The 20,360-nt window shown below is 44.2% G+C and overlaps 1 protein-coding gene and 1 long non-coding RNA gene across 14 annotated transcripts in view; both read left to right on the top strand.

Moving 5' to 3' along the window:
• The window catches only part of LOC140530224 (uncharacterized), a 33,745-nt gene extending 29,947 nt beyond the window's left edge, over positions 1-3,798 (top strand). The window contains exon 3 of the long non-coding RNA XR_011975864.1: positions 179-3,798. This is a non-coding gene — a long non-coding RNA (uncharacterized lncRNA). The remainder of the gene's footprint in view (positions 1-178) is intronic.
• An 8,546-nt stretch (positions 3,799-12,344) lies between these two features.
• Positions 12,345-20,360, top strand: part of MYSM1 (Myb like, SWIRM and MPN domains 1) — a 68,539-nt gene continuing 60,523 nt past the window's right edge. For 12 of the 13 annotated variants that reach the window (XR_011975859.1, XR_011975858.1, XR_011975860.1 and 9 more), the window contains exons 1-6: positions 12,345-12,453; positions 14,937-15,015; positions 15,311-15,381; positions 17,330-17,407; positions 17,510-17,533; positions 20,223-20,301. Coding sequence is in view for 7 of the 13 variants with exons in the window: in XM_072649635.1 (XP_072505736.1) it covers positions 12,386-12,453; positions 14,937-15,015; positions 15,311-15,381; positions 17,330-17,407; positions 17,510-17,533; positions 20,223-20,301 (399 nt within the window). In the remaining 6 variants the exon portion in view is untranslated. Of the gene's footprint in view, positions 12,454-12,969; positions 13,088-14,936; positions 15,016-15,310; positions 15,382-17,329; positions 17,408-17,509; positions 17,534-20,222; positions 20,302-20,360 lie in introns of those variants that run through there. The other variant, XM_072649639.1, reaches the window with a different exon arrangement.

Below are 20,360 nucleotides of genomic sequence, written 5' to 3'. Positions count from 1 at the left end.
TAAACTATTTAGCATGCAAAACAATAATTTTACTGACAGCTAATAATAACAAGCTTTAAGATGCAGAGTTCCAACTTCTGGGCTCCAAAGCACTTTGCAAATATCACCTAATTAACATGGACGCTAACGTGCCAACTTTCTCAGTATTGATACTGTAATTATGTTTTGCTACTCTCAGGAGAAAAAAAAGCCTCAAGATCTGGTTGGCACAAGGAAGGAAAGAAAAGGGAGCTGAAAAAAGCATGTCCCCAGATGCTCACAGTCTTCACAGTGATGAACTATGGGCAGACCCTTTGCTGACTTAGTTTCTTCCAACACTGTCCCTGAAGCAGTGGACGTTGCTGGTTCGATTGTCTGCTGCTCATTTGAATTCAGTGAAAGTGCTCCAGACAGAAGAATTTATGAAGTTGGTTTAACCAGAGGTCCCTGGTATCTGATGCTGTAAGGCTGACAAAATACTTGCTTAATAGAGGTGATCTTATCTGAGCCCTAAACAACCCTGAGATGTAGGTGTTGCGATTATCCCTACTTCACAGATAAGAAAGAGTGGCTTGGAATGGGGAGTGGTGTCATTTAAAACTCACCAGACTACAAATTGCTGAGGAAAATGCTGACCTCTATTAGCAGATGGGGTTTCCTAAGAGAATTTCCTATACCAATAAAAAGAGACCCAGTCCCTATCCACAGAGAACTGAGACTCATACAGGTCCTACAGCTAGGATATGTGTGAAATGGAATTATTTGTGGTACAGTGAAAAGAACTCTAGCTGGGAACTCAGAAGACGTAGGTTTGAATCCCAGCTTTACCAATTACTGCCTGTATAATCTTGGACAAGCATCTAATCTAGGCAGACCCCGTTTTCATATATGTGAAATTGTTGTTCAATTGTTTTCAGTCTTGTCCAACTCTTTGTCTCTACATTTGGGATTTTCTTGGCAAGGATACTGGAATAGTTTGTCATTTCCTCCTCCAGCTCATTTTACAGATGAGGAAATTGAGGCAAACAGGGTTAAGCAACTTACTCAGGGTTATACAGTTAACATCTGAGGAAAGATTTGAACTCATGAAGGTAAGCCTTCCTGCTCCAAGCCCAGTGATCTATACAATGCTTCCATCATCTGCGAAATCGGGGTATTAATTAACAGTCCCTACCTCATGAAGTTTCAAGGTTTAAATAAAATAGTAACTCTAAAGAACTTTGTAAACCTTACAACACTATGTAAAGGTGAACCACCTTTAATCCGAGTTCATAAATTCTTTTTTTCCCATTATTCTAAAGAGTGCCTTTACCGAATCAAAATTAGTAACAGATTCTAACCCATAAATTCCCCTCCGTGGTATCAGAAAAATGCTGTCAGTAAAGCACCTGCCTTATATTTGATATTTGAAATGAGAGCTTTGTATTAGATGGCCTCTAATGTCCTTCCTAGCTCTAAATCTCTGACCCCCAAGTCCAGTGTTCTGGAAACTTCCCCAGTGACCATCGAGGGAGTAGGGGTAGGAAATACAGTTCATTTACATTAATCAATTAGCATTTATTAAGTACTTACTATGGTCCATGCGCTGTGCTAAGCAACAAGGCTACAAAAAGAGGCAAAAGACAAGGGAGTACTTTTTTGTCTTTAAAAAAAATATTATTATTTGTTTAACTTTTTTAAAATTTTGAGTTCCAGATTCTCTTCCTCCCTCCCCTACCCACTGGAAAAGCAAACAATATGTTATCAATTATACATATGAAGTCATGCAAAATAGATTCCCATGTTAGCCATATTGCAAAAAAAAAAAAATAGACAGTGAGAAAGTTATGCTTTAATTTGCATTCAGAGCTCATCAGTTGTCTCTCTGGAAGTGTCCTTTGGAACTGTCTTGGATCACAGTATTGATCAGAGTAGCCAAGTCTTTCACAGTTGATCATCACTCTAACGTTGCTGCTACTGTGCACATCAATCACCCAGTTCTTCTCATTTCTTTTTGCATTAGTTCATGTAGGTCTTGCCATGTTGTTGTTTTTTTCTGAAGCCACCCCCTTCTCCATGTCCCACAGCACAATAGTATTCCATCTCAGTCATATACCACAACTTATTCAGTCATTCCCCAATTCAATTTCCATTTCTTTGCCACCACAAAAAGAGCTGCCATCATTATTTTTGTATATATAGGACCTTTTCCTTTGATCCCTGTGGGGCCCAGAGCTGCAGTAGTACCTCGAGTAGTTTACAATCCGTATTGAGATGAGATAATAGAGGGGACCACCTTGCAGCCTGCAGAGGGCACCACCACCCTCTCAGACTCTTTCCCTTCCTAAGATACCAAATCTTGTCCATTCAACCTTCACGATGCTTCTCTGTTCCTTTCACTACCAACGTAATCCTGTAACCCAAGCTGTCCTTGCCTAAGACTCCCAAACAGTCAATTCAACAACAAACAAGATTCAACCAATATCTAGACAGCACCTGTGTTGTGCTGGGCTCTGGGGACACAAAACCACAAAGCCATACAAGAAAGAACTCCCTCGTAATTAGAGCTCTCCTATTGAGCTTTGAAGCAGGAAAGATTCCAACTCACCGTCTGTTCCTTATTAGCTGAGTGACTCTGGGAAATTCATCTCATTTACCCAGATCTTTCTCTTCTATAAAATGAGAGCAATGATCCACAGTCTATCTGCCTTTTAATTCTGTTGTGAGGAAAGTGCTTTGGGAACCTTACAGGGCTATAAAAACGGGAGTTACTATTATTTCATAATCTGTTGCCTCTCAGAACCTTTTCTACCACTTCAGGTCTTTAAGCGGAGGCTGGATGCTTTTATGGAAGGCTAGGTGGCACAGTGGATAGAGCACTGGGCATGGAGTCAGGAAGACCTGAGTTCAAATCTGCCCTCAGACACTTATTAGCTGTGTGACCCTGGTCTGTTATCTCAGTTTCTTCACTTGTGAAATGTGCTAGAGAAGGGTATGGCAAACCACTTCAGTATCTTTGCCAAGAAAAACCCAAATGGGGTCCCAAAGAGTTGGACACAATTCAACCACAAAAGGATGCCTTTACCTTATGGAGATTGTAGGGATCACTGATGCTTTAGGTAAGACTTGGCTTCAACAAACTCCTCTTAAACTCCATGAATCTATAATCCTATTTTTGTGTCGGGGGGAAATATTTTCTTTAAACAACCACCACAATATCAAACCAATTTTTCTACACCAGAGATTGAGATTTGTTATTTAAAGGGCACCTGGGAAGTTGGACAAATTGAATTTCTTTTACCCCTTGGACTGAATTGATGAAAAAAGGCCTAGGGGGGAAAAAGGCTCATTTCTACAGGGAAAGTCTAAACAGGCTGTTGCCAGTAGTTTACATGGTGGGAAAATTCACAGGTCTCAAGTTCAAGGTCATTTATTTTGCACACGGTAACGTTTATTTTACAAATGCCAAAGCTGGGCTGGCAAATATGTATTTGACTTTCTCAATATTCATCACATTGTAATTGTAACTTTTGAAAATTAAAAAGCCAAGAATGCAAGAAAAAAAAGTTTTATAAGGCTGGAAAGAGCTAATATTTTTGTAGGTGTGTTTGCACATGGAGCCAGGTTATAGAACACAGAGTTCTCCCTCCCCAACCCCTTCATATTTGCTCTCTCCTGGACTTTGGAACATGACTGACATCATAACGAAAAACCACCTTTGTGAAACTGATGAATTTCCAATAAACTCATAGCTTGCTAGTACTAAGTTTTTGTAGGAGAAACTTTCAGCTGGCTCACCTTGTGGGTTTAGGAGCATTTTCCCCAAATTTCTGGCAGTTGGGACTAAGCTTTGGGAATCCCACACTACTTTTGGACAATGGACTGTTACTTTCAGTCTGTTCTGATGGGAATTCAAGATTCAAAGTTCCTAATGGGGAATTTTGGAAGAAGAAGGGTTGAAAAATGCCCTGATTAATCCTGAGTGACTTTGGTCATCCTAAACTGTTTTATACTCACCAGAAGGTGTTTGAGAGACCTACATTCAATTTCCTTCTCTGTCTTCTTCTAATTGTATGATTCTGGGAAAATCGTTGTATATCCTTGCGTTTTAGTTTCTTCATCTGTCAAAATGGAATAATTATATTTATAGTGATAGTTGGCATTTGTAGGGTGCTTTACCGTGGTCTGGATGTCATCTCATTTGATCCTCACAACAGTCCCATGAGGGATGAATTACTCTCATTTTACAGATGAGGATACTGAGGCACAGAGAGGTCACATGATTTGCCAAGGATTACACCACTAAGTAAGACTATGAGGCAAGATCGAACCCAATACTATCTGTCCACTTTAATAGCTAGCTGTCTCTGCAATACTGATATTTATACTGGGTTGTAAAAAGAACTGGTAACTGGGAATTTTGTCACCTGGGATAAATTCAGTTGGAGGTACAGAAGTCTAAGGTGTGTGGTCACAGGAAAAGAGGAGATTGAGGCAGCAGGTCAGTATTTGAAGGGGCAGGGGTTGAAAAGGAGAAGACTGTAAGCCCCACTTGGGAAGGAAGAAGATTGAGCTGGAGGTCAGAAGGGACAGTCACGAGGCTTTGCATAGGAAGGAGGAGAGACATGCTGAGTGATGGTGATAGGAGTGTCTGAAAGTGGCAAATGGGGAGGAAGGGATCTGCTCCCATCACCTACCAACCCTGCATGTGAGAAGGTCTGGGAGAAGCTGTCAGAGTTGGAGAAGATGCTGAGAGAGAGATGGAGAGAGTGAGGCATCAGTGAATACCAGCAAACAGAAGTCCCCCTGCTCTGGGCCCCTCTCCTAAGGGGCCTTCTTCACCTCCAGCCCTCGTCGGGGCGCAGCTTGGCAGGGGTCCTCCACATAGGAGGCTGGGGGGATAGCTGTCTTGGAATGCTGTGAGGAAAAAGTCACCCCTTCTCTAAATATTCGGGAAAGCCCTAGGTTTGGTTATGAGGCTCAGAGAGAGATGGAGAGAAAGAGAGACAGAGAGACAGAGACAGAGAAGGAGAGACAAAGAGGGAGAACTAGAGAGAGAGAGAGAGAGAGAGAGAGAGAGAGAGAGAGAGTTAAAGAGAGAGCAAGGGAAAGGGAGAGAGAGACAGAGACAGTGTTAGGGAGTTTTATATATATATGTATATGCATGTGTATGTACATATGTATTTATATCTGCATACATATATGTATGTGTTATGTGTGCATGTGCCTATACACATGTATATGTGTACTTACTTGTATTGTTACTTTAATCACTATGATACAAAAAAGTCAGATGGACAGATCATTTACTTAGTATTTACAAATGTATTAGGTAGTTCTCTTATAAAAATATAAGAGAACAAGAGATCCCTACTCTCAAGGAATTTCCATCCTAATTGGGGAAAAACAAATACAAAGGGGAGCTCTGGGGGCGGGAGCCAGGCTGATGACCAGGTGCAGCAGCCTGGAGAAGAGGCTCAGGGTGGGGTCACCCCCAAGTGGGAGCTGGAAGATACAGGCCAGAGGTGAGAAGAGAGGAGACAGGGGGAGAGGAGCTGGAAATGTTAGTATAGAGCCTAGGAAGCTCTGTCTCCCCCATAGACAGCCAAGAAAAGTCACCCCGTGTTAAAGGTGGTCTTTGGGTCTGTATTGACTCAAAACCAAAGCTTACGAGTGGCTCCCCACCTCCATATGTTTACTTTAATTATTTGGCCAGAGGACCTGACAGGTCCAAACAAAGAGTTTTATTGGAGTATTATAATAAAAAAGTACCAACAGTAGAGCCCCCCACCCCACCCTAAACCTGGGGCTCCCTCTCCTCCATGTGTGGGATGGCTCAGGTCCCTACATAAATCAATTACTCAGAGGCCTCTCAAAGTGATGACAGAAAAGAGATTTATTCGATTCTCGAGAATCTGGACAATCCTACAGCAGTTCACCTGGAGTAGGAAAGCCGAAGACAAAGAAAGGGCAGTGATTTATATAGACTCTAACGCAAGTCCCTCCTCCCCCACTGACCATTATTCTCATTAGCTGAGAATATGATCTTACATTCTAGACACGAAATCTAACCAATCCCTTTTGAAATGAAGACATTGAAGAATTAGGTAAACTTTATCCAATCATTGAGACCCTAATGTACTACATAGTTTTATATCCTTATATGGAATTATTCTGTTCTAAAAATATAGTAACCTTGAGCCTCTCAGTCTTACCTCACCCCTGGGAGAAGAATTACAATCTGAGAAGTCTTCACTAAACCTATCCCACTCACCCATTGCAGGAAGGAAGACCACATATTAGCATCCCCTGTGAGAAATGCACGTTTGACCAAGAGACATGGCAGTGACCCACGTAAGGAACATGTGTGGCCACCTAACACAAGTAGAGGTATGACGCCTGCTTCCCACGCTGTTTTCAGGTGATATCATTACACTGCTCTAAAAGGGCTTGTTCCAAGCTCATTTTGCTCTCCTTAGAATCGAAGGACCAGGGATCACATCCTAACCCTTTCATTTACTGGACTCCACACCTGAGAGGCTCCTTCTCCCCTCTGAGGGGAAGAGTGGGCTCTGCTGTCCCACTCTGGTAGAACCGGACCCTCATGTGGTTGGTCATAGGATCCAAGTCGATACAAGTCTGTCTGCTCTTGGAATCTAAGCTCTCAGTGGCAAAGCTCTTTTGAAACCCAGAACAGTGAGCCAGGTCACTAGAACCCAATCAGCCTCTTTTGAACTCCCTTCCTCCTCCTAGGTAGATTCAACACCTCTGTCCCAAGCCTTATAATTCCCATTTAACCATTTAGATAGGTTTTGTGCCCCATAAAATCTATTCCACAATGCTCTGCTATAAAAAACAAGAAGAAACCTACAGGAGCTGTGTGTCTGGGAGATGCCTCAGTTTCTCTCCACCCACAAGGTCTAGCAAATGATCTGGAAGTGGAAAGGCAAAAAACTAAAAATTCAGAAGCACTTAGGTGTAGCCGCTGCCTGCCTATCAGTCTCTGCTTCCAATTCCTGCCGTTCACTTACTAATTTCCCCAGCCCCAACTGTCCCCCCTCTGCTCCCCACAGCTCTGAGCTACTCTGCGTAAGAAAAGAGAATATAAACTTGTGGAGGTCAAATAAGAGAGACATTCGATTTAGATCAAATTAACAAACCTTTCCTAAGCTCCTGGATGATGCGGCCAAAGTCAGTCCACCATCACCACCACCGTGACAACCACCAAGCCTTAGACCCCCATGCAGACAGCCCAGGATCCCTTAGCAAAGCCCCCAGTTTGTAGGCTCTCCTTCCAGCGAAGACCTTTGTTGAAATGATTCAGCATAAGAAATGGATATGAATTTATCAAAAGAAACACCATTTAAAATATGTATTATGTTCTTTGCCACCATCCCCAAAGGATAGGAGGGGGATGGCTTCCCACCTGACCTGCAGATGAAGCTTCCTTATACCTGTGAGCTCCTTTTTGGTTTTAGAGTGTGAAAGCCTTGAAAAAGGACTGTTTTGCTTCTCTGTTTATACAACCAGTCCTAGCAGAGCTTAGCTCATAGTAATCTTTATAAGTTCATTCAATCCTTAATTCATCTATCATGTAAGGTCTAGGCCAGGGTCGGGGAACCTGGGGATCTGTTCTGTGAAGTTTGGATTCAAAAGGCCTCACTTAAAGACTTAAAGGGCCATATGTGGCCCCAAGGCTGCAAGTTCTCCACCCTAGCCTAGGCTAATGCCTTGCCCAACCTCTCGCAGTTCAGTGGTAGCTGGTTTGTGTCTTGCCCTCCAAATTTACTGTCCCTCACTGCAGAGAAATGTACAGGTGAATTGGCTGAAGAGTGAGAAGGAACTTAGAGTTCCAGAGGATGTATACAAAGATCTAAAGGAAATAGTTCTTGCATTTTACTGGAAAACACTACAGATGTCTACAGGTTATTTGAGAAAGGAGGCATTGACAAGTGGAGGGGTGGAGGGAGGGGAGATAAGTAAAGACATCTTCATCATTATCAGGCAGAGCCAGGATTCACACCCAATACTTTATATCTTAAGGCAGCTAGATGGCTCAGTAAATAGAATGCTGCACCTGGAGTCATGAAGACTTGAGATCAAATTTGACCTCAGAAACTTAATAGTTGTGGGACTCTGGGCAAGTCACTTCACCCTGTTTGCCTCAGTTTCCTCATCTATAAAATGAGCTGGAGTATCTTTTACCAAAAAAAAAAAAACAACCCAAATGGGGTCACAAAGAATCAGAAGTGAGTGAACAACAACTGTACATCTCCCTATCTCTGCCCTGTTGGGATAGCTAGGGGGCACAGTGGATAGTCCTAGATCTGGAGTCAGAAAAGCTCTGAATTCAAATCTTATTACTGAGTAATTGAGTGACCCTGGATAAGGTACATGAGTCTCTAGCAGCGTCAGTTCCCTTATCTATAAAATGAGTATAGTAACACCCATCTCCCAACTGTCTCCTACAGTGAGGATCAAATAAGATGACATTTGTCAAGTGCTTTGCATACCTTAATATACTGCACAAATGCTACCTATCATTATCATTGCATATTAAATCTAAATTCCTCAGTCTGGCATTCAAGGCTCTGCTGCTTTCCTTTCACTCTCCAAGCTCATGTCTTAATATTCACTAACACAGATCCTCTGCTCCAGGGAAGCCTCATTACCATCCTCCTCATAGATTTTCCTCTCCTAGAATCTCCTTTCCCCCTCCTCCTCCATCAATCGTACACTTTGTCATTTGAAGGAGGTGATGGATGACTTCTACTGGAGCAGTACCAAATGGCTCATCTAGCCAACCAGACTAGAAAAGCCTTGTGGGAAGGGACAGAAAAGTGATATAATATATTGGCAAGGAGCGTCAAAACTTGAGTTAAGAGACCTGGATTCAAAGCTTGCAATAGACGCTTACTACCTGGATAAGAATCCCTGGAAGCTTCGGTTTCCCCATCTATTATAATGGCAAGAACCATGACAATTGGTTGGTGACGGTGACAATGATAGTTAGCTTTTGTATAGGGCCTTCCACTTATCGCATCTGACCTTTACAATTATTTTCTCCATTTTACACTTGGGGAACCTGAGGCTGCAAAAATTTGAAGTGACTTGCCTTGGAAGGTGAAGTGCCTAAGGCAGGATTCAAACTCAGGGCTTCTGACTCAAATCCAGAACTCATCCACTAACCTGACTAATTTATAGATGCAACTCACAGATCTAAGAGCTAGGCTAACCCACTCATTTTGTATATAGGGGACCATAAATGCCAGACTAAAGAGTTTAGATCTCATTTCACCAGTAAAGGTGGGGCCATGAGAGGTGATTTGTTGGGAAGAAATGTCTTTTTATACCTTGAAGGGCTACTGAAATGTTAGTGCAAAGGATCAGCGGATTTGGAGTTCCAACTCCCTTCTTTGGCAGATGAGGAAACTGAGGCCAAGACAAGATCAAAGTTACAAACAGGTAAAGATCACATAGCAAAGCTTGGATTTAAACCCAAAAGCAGTGAATAATTCATTTATTCCTTCTGGTTCCTCACAAACTTATTGGAAATTTTAGTCTACCTTGGCCTGTCTTCCCTTGCTAATGGAACCAAATACCATGGACTCTCTGGCCCTTGTTGTAGCACCTTCATTTTCATACCATCACATTCCAGCCAAACTAAGCTCCTGGCTTTTCCCTCATTTCATTCTCCACACTGGGCATTTCTTCTGTGCTTTGAATGCATTCTTTCCACATCTCTACTATTTGAAATTCTTTTCTTTCAGGATTCATTTCAGATGTCATGTCTCCCCAGCTGAAAGTGATTTCCCTCTCCCCAAATTTTCTTGAGCCTTAAGGTAGTGTGGGACCTTCCTCCACCTGGAGGCTACCCCAGGTTCAAGCTGATCTTTGAGTCAATATCTGTGTAAAGCCACAGTCCAAGAGCCCCCACCCATGATCTCCTTTTAACAGACCAAACCAGATTACACATTAACCAAAGCGAAATGAATTTAAATAAAACAGAAAAGCAAAGCAAATAAGAAGGAAAAGGCCTCATACATTCAGGTCTGTGACCTCACTAAAAGACCTCTTGCCTCTAAAACTGCTACTTGCTGCTTTCTCCTACGGCTGCTGATAGCATCCTCCAGGCTGCTTTATCAAATTCTGTGATATTATCTGCTGGTTTTCTGCTGAGCTCCGCCTGCCATCTACTGTATTTTCCCTGAATTGCAGAGGCAGGAGAGTGGTCTCAGCTTTTTAATGAAATAATCCAGTGCCTAAAAGAACAGGCTTTTCTCCTGGTGGGGTACACAGATACTTCCCTTAGGTGTTCGTTTCAGGATTTCAGGGGGTCCATGAACTTAGAAAGTAAAATAATTACATGCTTATTTTCACCAGCTTTTGGTTTCATTTAGAATCTTGTTTTACTTTATGCATTCACCAATATGATTTTTCTCAGAAAAACCATGGTGGGTTATGCTAAATTGCCAAAGAGGTCCATGATATTAAAAAAAAGATGGAGATCCTCTGCCTCAGAGCTATTTTAGCATTTCTGTGAGTGAGATCGCTACATAGTGGACAGGCAGCTCAGCAAAATTTCCCTCGGATAAAATTTATCTTCTTGAATGACTCTACTTCCCCCTCAGGGGCAGCTTCCCCAGGCCTACCTGACATGTGTGCACTGGGGTGAGTGAATTCTTTCCAACTTCTGGCACAGATGACACCCTGGAATTTTACTTAGTAAGACGGAGAAGAGGGGGTTGAAGAGGAGCTGGCCCTCCAACAAAGCTGGAGTTTCAGCTAAGCCAACCACTGAAACTTATCCCACCCAACCATTTCCAAGGCTTTAGAGTCCTTAACAACTAGATCAGGTTCAACCCTCTCATTTTACAGAGAAGGAAACTAAACCCCAGAGAGGTTAAATCATAGCTAGGTGGCACAGGACCTGGAATCAGGAAGACTTGAGTTGAAATCCTACCTGAGACACTCCCTAGCTATGAGACAGTGGGCATAGGACTTAATCTCCATCTGCCTTAGTTTCCTCCTCTGTAAAATGGGAGTGATAACAGCATCTGCCTCCCCAAGTTATTGTGAGGATCAAATGAGTTAATTAATATATGTAGAGTGTTTTGCAAACGTTAAAGTGATACATAAATGCTGGCTATTATTGCTCAGATCATTCTGATCATCATTGCCCAGGGTCACATTTACAGAGTCTGTAAAGTCCGTTTATGGTCATAGGTTCACGTTATTATTCTATATTATGTTATGTGTTGTATAATAATATCAAATATCCTATGTTATAAATATGTATTGCCTGATTGATTAACAGCTCCTCTGTTCCTGATCTGTGAAATGAGGGGGTTGTCACAATCTGCAAGTCTCCTTTTAGTTCTAGATATGAAAAACACTCTGACTGGAGTCAGCTTTGTGACCCTATGCAAGACTCTCTGGGCCTCAGTTTCCCCACCGGAAAAAGATGGGAGTTTGATGAGATCTGTTCCAGCTTGGGATTTATGACTATGTAAACTTTAAGGCACTATATAAAATCTCAGCTATGACTATTACTCCCCCCCCACCTTGGTCAAATCACTCCCCCTCTCAAGGACTCAGTTTCTCCATCTGTAAAATGACCAGATGGCCTCTGAAATCCTTCCTCCAAATCTATGATTTTAATTCACTTTCAGTTTCCTGGGAATTGGTTCTTTCATCTTTCCATTAGAGGACCACCTTCCAGCTCTGATTTGAAGTCAGTCTTTCTGGGCTTGAGTTTTCCCAACGGTAAAATGAGGCAGCTGGACTGACCCCTCCTCCAGCTCCCCTGGACCTTGGATGGTCCAAGGTGAGCCCCTGGGACCACAGGACAAAACTGATGCTTGGATGCAGACGTGGGGAGCTGGTTTGCCTGACCAGGCAGATTTGTTACGAATTTTGTTTTTGTTTCTCTTTTTCTATAGTGAGGGTGGGAAATAAAAATAATTGCGGGTTTTGGGTGGAAAAAACAAAATCTAAATGAAATGATTGATTACCAATCAGAAATACAGTTAATGGCAAACACACTAAAACGAGTGAGCTCCAAATCTACAAGCTCTCAAGGCAGCACCGTGGCACAGTTTACAGCATCACCAGTCGGGGAGTGGGGGGACATCAGAGACCACCTGCGGTCCTCGGCTTCCAGACCCCAGAGCTTTCCAGCCTCCACGTGGCCTCGCCTTCTGGGTCCGCCCCTGAGCTCCAGCCCTGCCCATAGCCCCGCCCCCGAGCTATAGCCCCGCCCCTGGCCGCTCCCCCGACCCGTTGTGGCCACGCCCCCAACCGCAAACACGCTACGCACGCGCCTCCTCTCTGGTGACGTTCCCTCCCTCCGTCATCGCGTCTCTCAAGTCTCGCGGGATCTCGAGCCAGGTCACGCGAGGCCGCGGCGGGGTCGGGAGTCACAATCATGGCGGCCGAGGAGGCGGATGTGGATATCGAGGGGGACCCAGGGGCGGCGGCTCCTCCTCCATGCGGGTGAGGCCGGGGCTGGGGCCGAGCGGGCCGGCGGGGGGTCACGGTCCCGGGGCGGGCGGCGCCGGGGCGCGCGGGCCGAGCGGGCCTCCCCTTCTCCGCCAGTGAAATGGGAAGATCCCACTGGTGTGCCCGTCACGCGTGCCCTCGGGCCGGCCCCCTCCCCTATCCTACACTGATGGGGGGGCCCCGCTCACCCCAGAGAGGGCCCATTTTACAGATGAGGAAACTGAGGCAGGCCCCTTCCGCTCTCCTAGCCCTTCTCGTGACCCTTGGGAGCGAGGCGCCCTTGGGGTCCCCCCTCTCCACCTGGCCACCCCTCGGCATACAGCAGGTGCCTAATGAAGGGATGGCTCTGTCCTGGGTCCTCCTGGTGACGTCAGTGTGGGCGTGGCTGAGGGGGCCGCCCTGGGGTGGGGGTGGGGGGGGTGAAGCGGGGCCAGACCAGGGGGCGGGGCAAGCCCAGGGGGTGTGGCCAGCGCGGAGGGGCGGGGCCTGGTGTCCTCTCTCCTCCCCTGCTCTCTGAAGCCTGCCTCGCAGACGCCCTCATCAGTCCTGCCTCCGCGCGGGGCTGCTCCCGGGCCCGTCCCGGTGGGGCCCGTCAGGCCGCTCCTCTGGAGTATTCCTGAGGCCCTCGGTAATGTGACTTGTGGCTCCTCTCTGCGCCCCTCTGGGGGTTTTCTGCTGCCAGGATGAGTGTCCTGGGGGTCCGAGGAGCGCTTCCACGACTTCTGCTGCGGACGCTGAGCCCCCTTAGTGTCCGGTGCTTCTCTCGGGGCTGGTGACCCACAGCCAGGAACGTAGCAGAGCCGCCCTCAGGGGTGTTGCGTTCAGTTCTGCCGAGGAGCCAGGAAGGACGACCCTAGAGAATCTGGAGGCTTGCCCTCCAAGTGGTCCTGGGTTACAAGGTGTCAGCGCAGGGAATGGGCCTGAGAGCGATCTAGTTCTGTCTAGTCCAGTGTTGTCCTTTAGCAGGTGAGGGTCCCTTTGGTCCTGTCCATGATCTGCTGCGGCATCTGGGTGGCGGTGGACAGAGCTGCAGGCTTGGAGACCCTTCACCCCAGCCCTGAATGCCTCAGTTTCCTCACCTGTCAAAATGAGCTGGAAAAGGAAATGGCAGTTACTCTGCCAGGTGGAGTCACAGAGAGTCCGGCATGACTGAAACAGCTGAACAGCAGCTCTGTGCTAGAACTCAAGTCAAAGCCCCCAGATTCTGAGATCCTCATTACATCCATTCCAGCTCCTACCCTCAGGCCCTTTGTCCTGGCCCTGGAGAAGGGCACTCAAATCTCAGTGGTCCGTTGGAATCCCAGGTCACAGTTTGAGGGAAGGCTGGCCTGGCCCCAGCCATGGCAGCATGCAAAGCTGTCCCAGCTAACAGGGGGTTTGGGTGCCAAAGGTTTGGAAGATATGGGTTCTAATCTTAGAATCAGGGGATTTACAGCTGGAAGGTATAAGCTAACACACTCACCTCCCCCCCATAGAAGTTTGCCTGAAGTCACACAGTAGATGATCCAGAACTAACACTCAGACTAACCTTTTCATTTCACAGATGAAACAGTCGGTGCCATTTGGATTAAGCAGTTTGCCCAGGGCCACACACAGCTCTCCTTGTTAGGAAGCCTTTGTTGACATCCAGCCTCAATGGGCCCCTTTGCCAACTTGTCTCCTAGCTCTGGGTTCTGCTTCTGGGGAAAACAGAGCCATCTAATTGCGCTTTCAGATGGCCAGCCTTCAAATGCTTACAGACTGCTCTCATGTCCTGCTTGAGCCTCCTCCTTTCCAGGCTAACTATACCTCCTTCCTTCATCCTCTCCTCTCACATGGCTTGGACTCAAGGATCTTTGCCCTCTTCTGGACAACTCTAACTTCCCAGTGTCCTCCTTTACTGTGCTTCTCAGAACTGAACGCTGTACTCCAGATGTTGTCTGACTAGGGCCAAGTATGGTGGGACTCTGCAGGCATCAGATCCCGGTGGCCTTTTTGGCTGACACGTCACACTTCTGACATTTCTGGTTTTCGTCATGCTTGAAGATGACCTGTTGGTAATGGGTCTGTGTTCTTGATGCTTTAAAAACACTCAAATTGTCATCAGCAGCCTTTGCTGTGTGCTCATCTTCTAATACCATCGTATAAGTCATGATGGAACAGCAAGGGGAGCAGCCCTTGAGTCTGGGCTCCAGCACTTAACTGACTGCATTTTCCTCTCTGAAATGGGGATGGGTGGACTTCTAATAGCCACCTCTTGTGGTTGTCTTTGTGAGAAAAGCCCTTCATCTGTGTGAATAGAGTTCCCTTTGGGAGGCCCCAGCGTGTGTGGAGGGCTGGCTTCTGGCTGTGGAGGCTGGTCCAAAGCCCACAGACCAGATCAGCTGCTACATCACAAGCAGTGAGAGGAAGCTGTCAGGCATGGTGCAGCCCAAGAGAGTCCCCAAGCAAGCTCCCTTTTGTAAGCATCTTTGTGCCCATTTTCTTATCTATTACAGAAGCCATGAAAATACAGCCTCTGGTTTACAGCAAGATCATTACCTTGATTCCACCTGGAGAACTGATAATGGCCTCATTGTAAGTGCTTTATAAGAAGATTGTGTCATTTGCTTTTCACAGTATGCACATGAGAGATGCTTTGTATCTTGGAATACCATGTTTTTCTGCGTTTGTCCTTGTTCTCAGCCATTGTAGATAACACCCTTAGGAGATTTTCCTTGGTTTAAATTCTATAAGAAACCTTATGTCTTTTGATGTTGAAGAAGGTCATGCTGGGATGTTTCACTTAGACATCACACTTTTATATCTGATATATCATGGAAGATATTCTCAAATCAATTAGTGTAAAAAAATTTCTTTTCTCTTTTAATAGCCTTGGACTCTGGATAATACCATCAGTGCTGAAAACAGGGCTGTCATCGAGAAAATGTTACTGGAAGAAGAGTATCCTTTGATGCTTATGAGGAAAAAATCCATCAAAATGGATTTGAAAAGCTAGAAATAAAAAATTTGGACCAGCTGTCGCTACTGGTCATTCTGCAGGGTTTTTCACCTGAAAGTCACCAGGATTTTTGGTTCTCTGAATGTCATTAGGGTGTTCCATAGTATACACTTTTGACAAAAAGTAATCTTTCACCTCAAAAGACCAGAATTATTTTAAAGTCTGCAATAAGTCTCAGAAATCATGGCACCTCTTGGATATTTTAAGCATTCTCTGCCTAATATTGTTTGTTAATGCTGTGGAAACATTGATTTCAAAAGCATGGTTACAGTCAGGACAGGGAGGTACATAGGAATGATGTTCTTAATAAGGGATCATCCGAAGGCTAATTGCAATGGAATTTCCTGACACTACAGCTGTAACGTGCTCATGTTAGAGTGGAACGTGTTTGACTCGGGGCCTGTATTAGTGCTCGTGGGCCCAACCATTTTTAGCTGAGCCAGATACTTGGGCAAGGCTGGCATTTGTGCCAGGCCTCTTGTTCCCTAGTTGCTTACATGAATATGTGTTTTCTTGTTTGATATTTGACTGTTCCTCCTGCAGTTCATCTTCAGGGACTTAGGTGAAACACTGAAACAGACACCACTGAGTGAAAGAAACAGGGCTTTCTATTTCTGAAGAGAATAAAGAAACTTGTGAAAATTAAGTGAGTGGAGCAAGAGGTGGCGAGGCTGGCTCAGCGGAAAGAGCCCTAGACTGGGAGCAGGGAGACCTCTGGTCAAGTCTGACCTGCTGTTGGCCAGCTGTGTGCAGCGTTGTTCAGATCCCATGATCGTACTGCCCCCGCTAGGACTCATTTCACTGGTAGCATTCTGGTCTAAATATTCACAGTCAGATCACGTGAGAGCATCTCTGTTAGCCATCCACCATGCTATCCTTAGGTGGGATTTTTGCTTGTCCCTGTCTGAGTCCAGGAGTGAGCCGTCTTCAATTTGCCTAGGAAAAGGCTAGCATGTTTTCATTAGGTTCTCTTACCCCCTCTCCACCAAGCTGTCTTAGTGGCCATCTGAAGAGTCGCTGGGCCCTTGAATTTGGGAGGCAGAATAAGGGTATGGAATCCATTTGTCTGGTTATCTTGGCCTGCAAATGCTGGGGCTGGCTAATTTTACAAACTTGTGGAAGATCCCCAGCGTGTTAAAGAAGTAGCCCAAACCTCTGTGCTATCTAGAGAGCAGAGATCCTTAACCTGGTGTCCAGAGACCAGATTTCAGATCTCTGAACTTGAATGGGGGAAAAAAATTACATTTCAAATTTCATCAACTTTTGACTCCTTTGTAATTCTGTATGTTTTCTTGTATTCGTTTAAAAATGTTATTCTGAGAAGTGGTCCTAGGCTGTGCCAGAATGTCCAGGGTATTGATGCCACACAAATAAAGGTTAATACCTCTTGCTGTAGAGGAAGAAGGTTTGTATGTCTTGGGTTGATGTGAGGGAAGTATATTCTAGCCCAAAGCTCATGCAGCCAACTGGACCATCTTACCCAGCCAGCACTTTTATCCTATATGCCTCATCAGACCAGAATGGGGGAGAAGGAGAAGCGAGGAGCATAGGGCTGCTTGTTTCTCTTCTCATTACTTCCCAGGCATTCAGGTGTGGCCCAGGTCAGGCCTTACTAGGATTCTCTCTTGTCTTTTCTGCTATTCAGAATTTAGGTATCAGTTCATTTGAGGTAGGAATGGGCTCTGTAATACGCTATATCAGTAGTATATGACTTTAGAAAAAGTAGTTTAACTCGTTTTCAGTTATGTTAGATAGATAGATGTAACTCACTGTATGTTAAACTTAATCTGTGGTGATGGTCATTTGGCAGATAATAGCGTCCATTGTGTATATGGAAGACATCATTTTTTACTTGTTTAGTTTACAGAAAGTTTCCTTAGTACCTCACAGATATTATATGTCTAATAAATCACTTCCAGACAATTTCTGGCTTGATCATAAGGAAAAGAATAAAAAGTGTGTGAAAAGGTAAAAAAAGAAAAATCAGTTGGACAATACCTTGGGGGGATGTAGTGAATTTGAAAAAGTTAAATACAAAAACCTTAATTTTCTTCTTTTTATCTTTTACAGTTCACAAAAATCAGGAAAACTCACGTAAGTACATTTTATATTTTTAAAGCCTTTTTCTACTTTATGAATTATTTTACATTATCCTCAAAGCAATTTGTAAATCTGTATGACAAAACTCTCTTGATCATGTGTTAGGTAAAAATGTGAAAGACATTGGGAAAGTTGAATTTATTTTGGAAATGTAAGAAGCAGCTAATTTCAGCCAACCCAACACGTTGTGCCTTTTGTATGCAAGTCATCGTAGGTCAGTCAGAAAAACTGGACTCAAAATGACATTTGCAAGTGGAAAGTGCTCATGGGTAAGAAAGTTCGCCAAATCTAAATAGAGCAACTTGAGGTGGTCCTTGTTTAATTCTGTGGCATGTTCCATTGCAGTGAATTTCCAGGATAACCAAAATAGTCTCTTGAGTAAGCAAGAGGAATTAAGTAAAGATCACAGAATTGGGGAGTTAGATTTTAACGATTTCCACTAGCAAGTTCCTTCTTCTGCACTTTGGGGTCAAACGAGATTCTAACTTCTTTACGGTCATCCTTTCAAATGCTTGAAAAGAGTTGTTGGGTCCCCCTTAGTCTTTTCCAAACCCAGTACCATCCACCAGTTTATTAAAAGATACGGACTGCAGGCCCTTAACTATTCTGGCTTTTCTCCTCTGGACCCTCCAGCTTATCAGTGGTGCCCAGAACTGGACACAGTGCTTCAAAGGAGAGCAGAATACAGTGAGATGGTCACCTCTTTTCTGGACCCCCTCTCACTGCTGCCCAGTGTCCCACTACTGGTTTGTCTGAGCCCACAGGCCCCTAAAATTCCCAGGTCTTTTTCACTACTGCTTTCTATCCCTAAATTCTCCTTATACTTGTGAAACTCTTTTTTCTACCCAGGTAGAAGGGAGGAAAGGAAATAAGCATTTATTTCACTTCACTTTATCATGGTGATGTCATTTTGGTCCTCTTTGAGAATAAAGGACAATAACCAACCAACCATGTGCCAGGGATTGTGCTAAGCATTTGTTTGACTTATCTCATTTGACAAGACTTTTCTTTGATTCCAACTGAGTTTCATCTTACTAGATTTAGCCTAGGGCTCTTTTGCCTGAAAAGGTTCATTTAGATCCTGATTATCTTCCAGCATGAGCTCTCCCTCCCAGTTTGGTACCATTGGATCGAGCATACCATCTATCCCTTTGTCTGTGTCTTTGATAAAATGGTGTCCAGCACCCATCCTTAGGATGGGCCACCGGAGACCTGACAGAGCTAACGTTCAGCCATTTATAGCTAATGTACTCTTGAGTCTTGTTGTTCAATTGGTTATGCAGCTCTCTGGTAGTGTTACGGTCTTACCCATGTCTGTCTGTCCTCTCTACAAGAGTAGTGCAAGATAGTTTAAGAAAAGTTTTGCTAAAACCCAGCTAAACTATCTCTGTGCCATCCTCTTCATCCACTAATTTAATAATTGTCTCAGAAAACGAAAGGAAATTAGTCTGACCTGCCTCTTGTTGCTGAAGCCAGTGCTGGTTCTTTGTAATCACCACTTCCTTTCTAAACATTCTCCAGTCATCTCTTTAATGAGCCATTCTAGAATTGTTGTAGGAATCAGTTGGGTTCATTGGCCTATATGCAGGCTCTGTTCTCTTTCCTTTTTGGAAAATCAGGGTAGCATTGACTTCTTCAGTGTCTGATCTCTCCCATCTCCCTGGATCTTTCACTGACAGGCTTATTTTAAAACATCTGCCAGTTCTCTCAGGACCCAAGCATGCAGTTTGTCTGGACTGAGGCCTCCTCTCTCCGTATGTCAGGGATCACCTCCCTGTCGACCATTCTCATTTTGTTGTTTCCAGTCTAATGGTTTTTCTCCTTTACAGAGGAAGCAGAAATGAATTGAACATTGAGTGTATTCTTATTGAAGATAATTTCTTCTTAAGATATTTTGATGTGCATTTGTATTTCGAAAAAGGCCTCTGCAGGTTTCCTCTCTGTCCATCTTAAGGTGTTGATGGGATGACATTTGTTTCTCTATCAGGCATAGACTGGTAAAGGTAGTCCTGTAATTACCAGGTATTTGAACACTGGACTATCTCTTTGAGTATTTTTAAATGTTTTTTAAAATGTTATTTGAGGTGGAGAGGTTGGGTTACCTCCCTAAGGTCATATAGGGAACATTGTTGACTAGCCCACCGACTATATACATTCATCTAGGTAGATAGATGGCATGCAGATATTACTAAGTTCTAAAAAAAGTAAAAGCAGTATGTAGATGTGTCTAACTCTTTTATCTCATTTTCTTTTTCTTTCCATTAATTACATGGAGCAGTCAAAAAGCTGAGATTCTGAAGAGTCAGGGGAGAAAAGGGATTGGAGGAAGGCAGGATTCTAGAAAGGGAGGGAAGGAAAAAGAACTTGATTTCCGAGGAACTTGGAAACCAGGTCCAAAGGCTTCCTGTTTCTCTTATGACCTGAAGGTTCTGCAAGTATTGGCTGATCTTGCGTCTTGCCTGAAGTCACTCTTTGGTCCCTTCATGGTTTTTTCCCTGGTGTTAACCCCGTTTCCCCCTAAAACAATGTGCCTCCCAAGTGCCCCTGAATTTGTGTCTTCACTGATCTGGGCCTCAGAATTTGAGTGCAACCTATAACCATATGATTTCTGGTTGTATCGGATATGAGTTGTTTATTGGTGATCTTTTTTTCATATATTATCTCTTTTTCCCCTCTTTCTTAGGATTCAGTCACCGACAAAACCAGCCAGTCACTCAGTCAAATGGACGGTTGGAGAAAAAGAGCTATTTGAGCAAGGCCTGGTAATGAAGAGCCTTTTTATCATTTCAGATAAAATTATTCTAGCAGCTCTGGCTGTTCC

This window comes from Notamacropus eugenii, chromosome 2 (assembly GCF_028372415.1).
Source record: "Notamacropus eugenii isolate mMacEug1 chromosome 2, mMacEug1.pri_v2, whole genome shotgun sequence".
Taxonomy (NCBI): domain Eukaryota; kingdom Metazoa; phylum Chordata; class Mammalia; order Diprotodontia; family Macropodidae; genus Notamacropus; species Notamacropus eugenii.
Note: the sequence above shows the minus strand (reverse complement) of the source record. Positions and strands in the feature narration are given on the sequence as shown.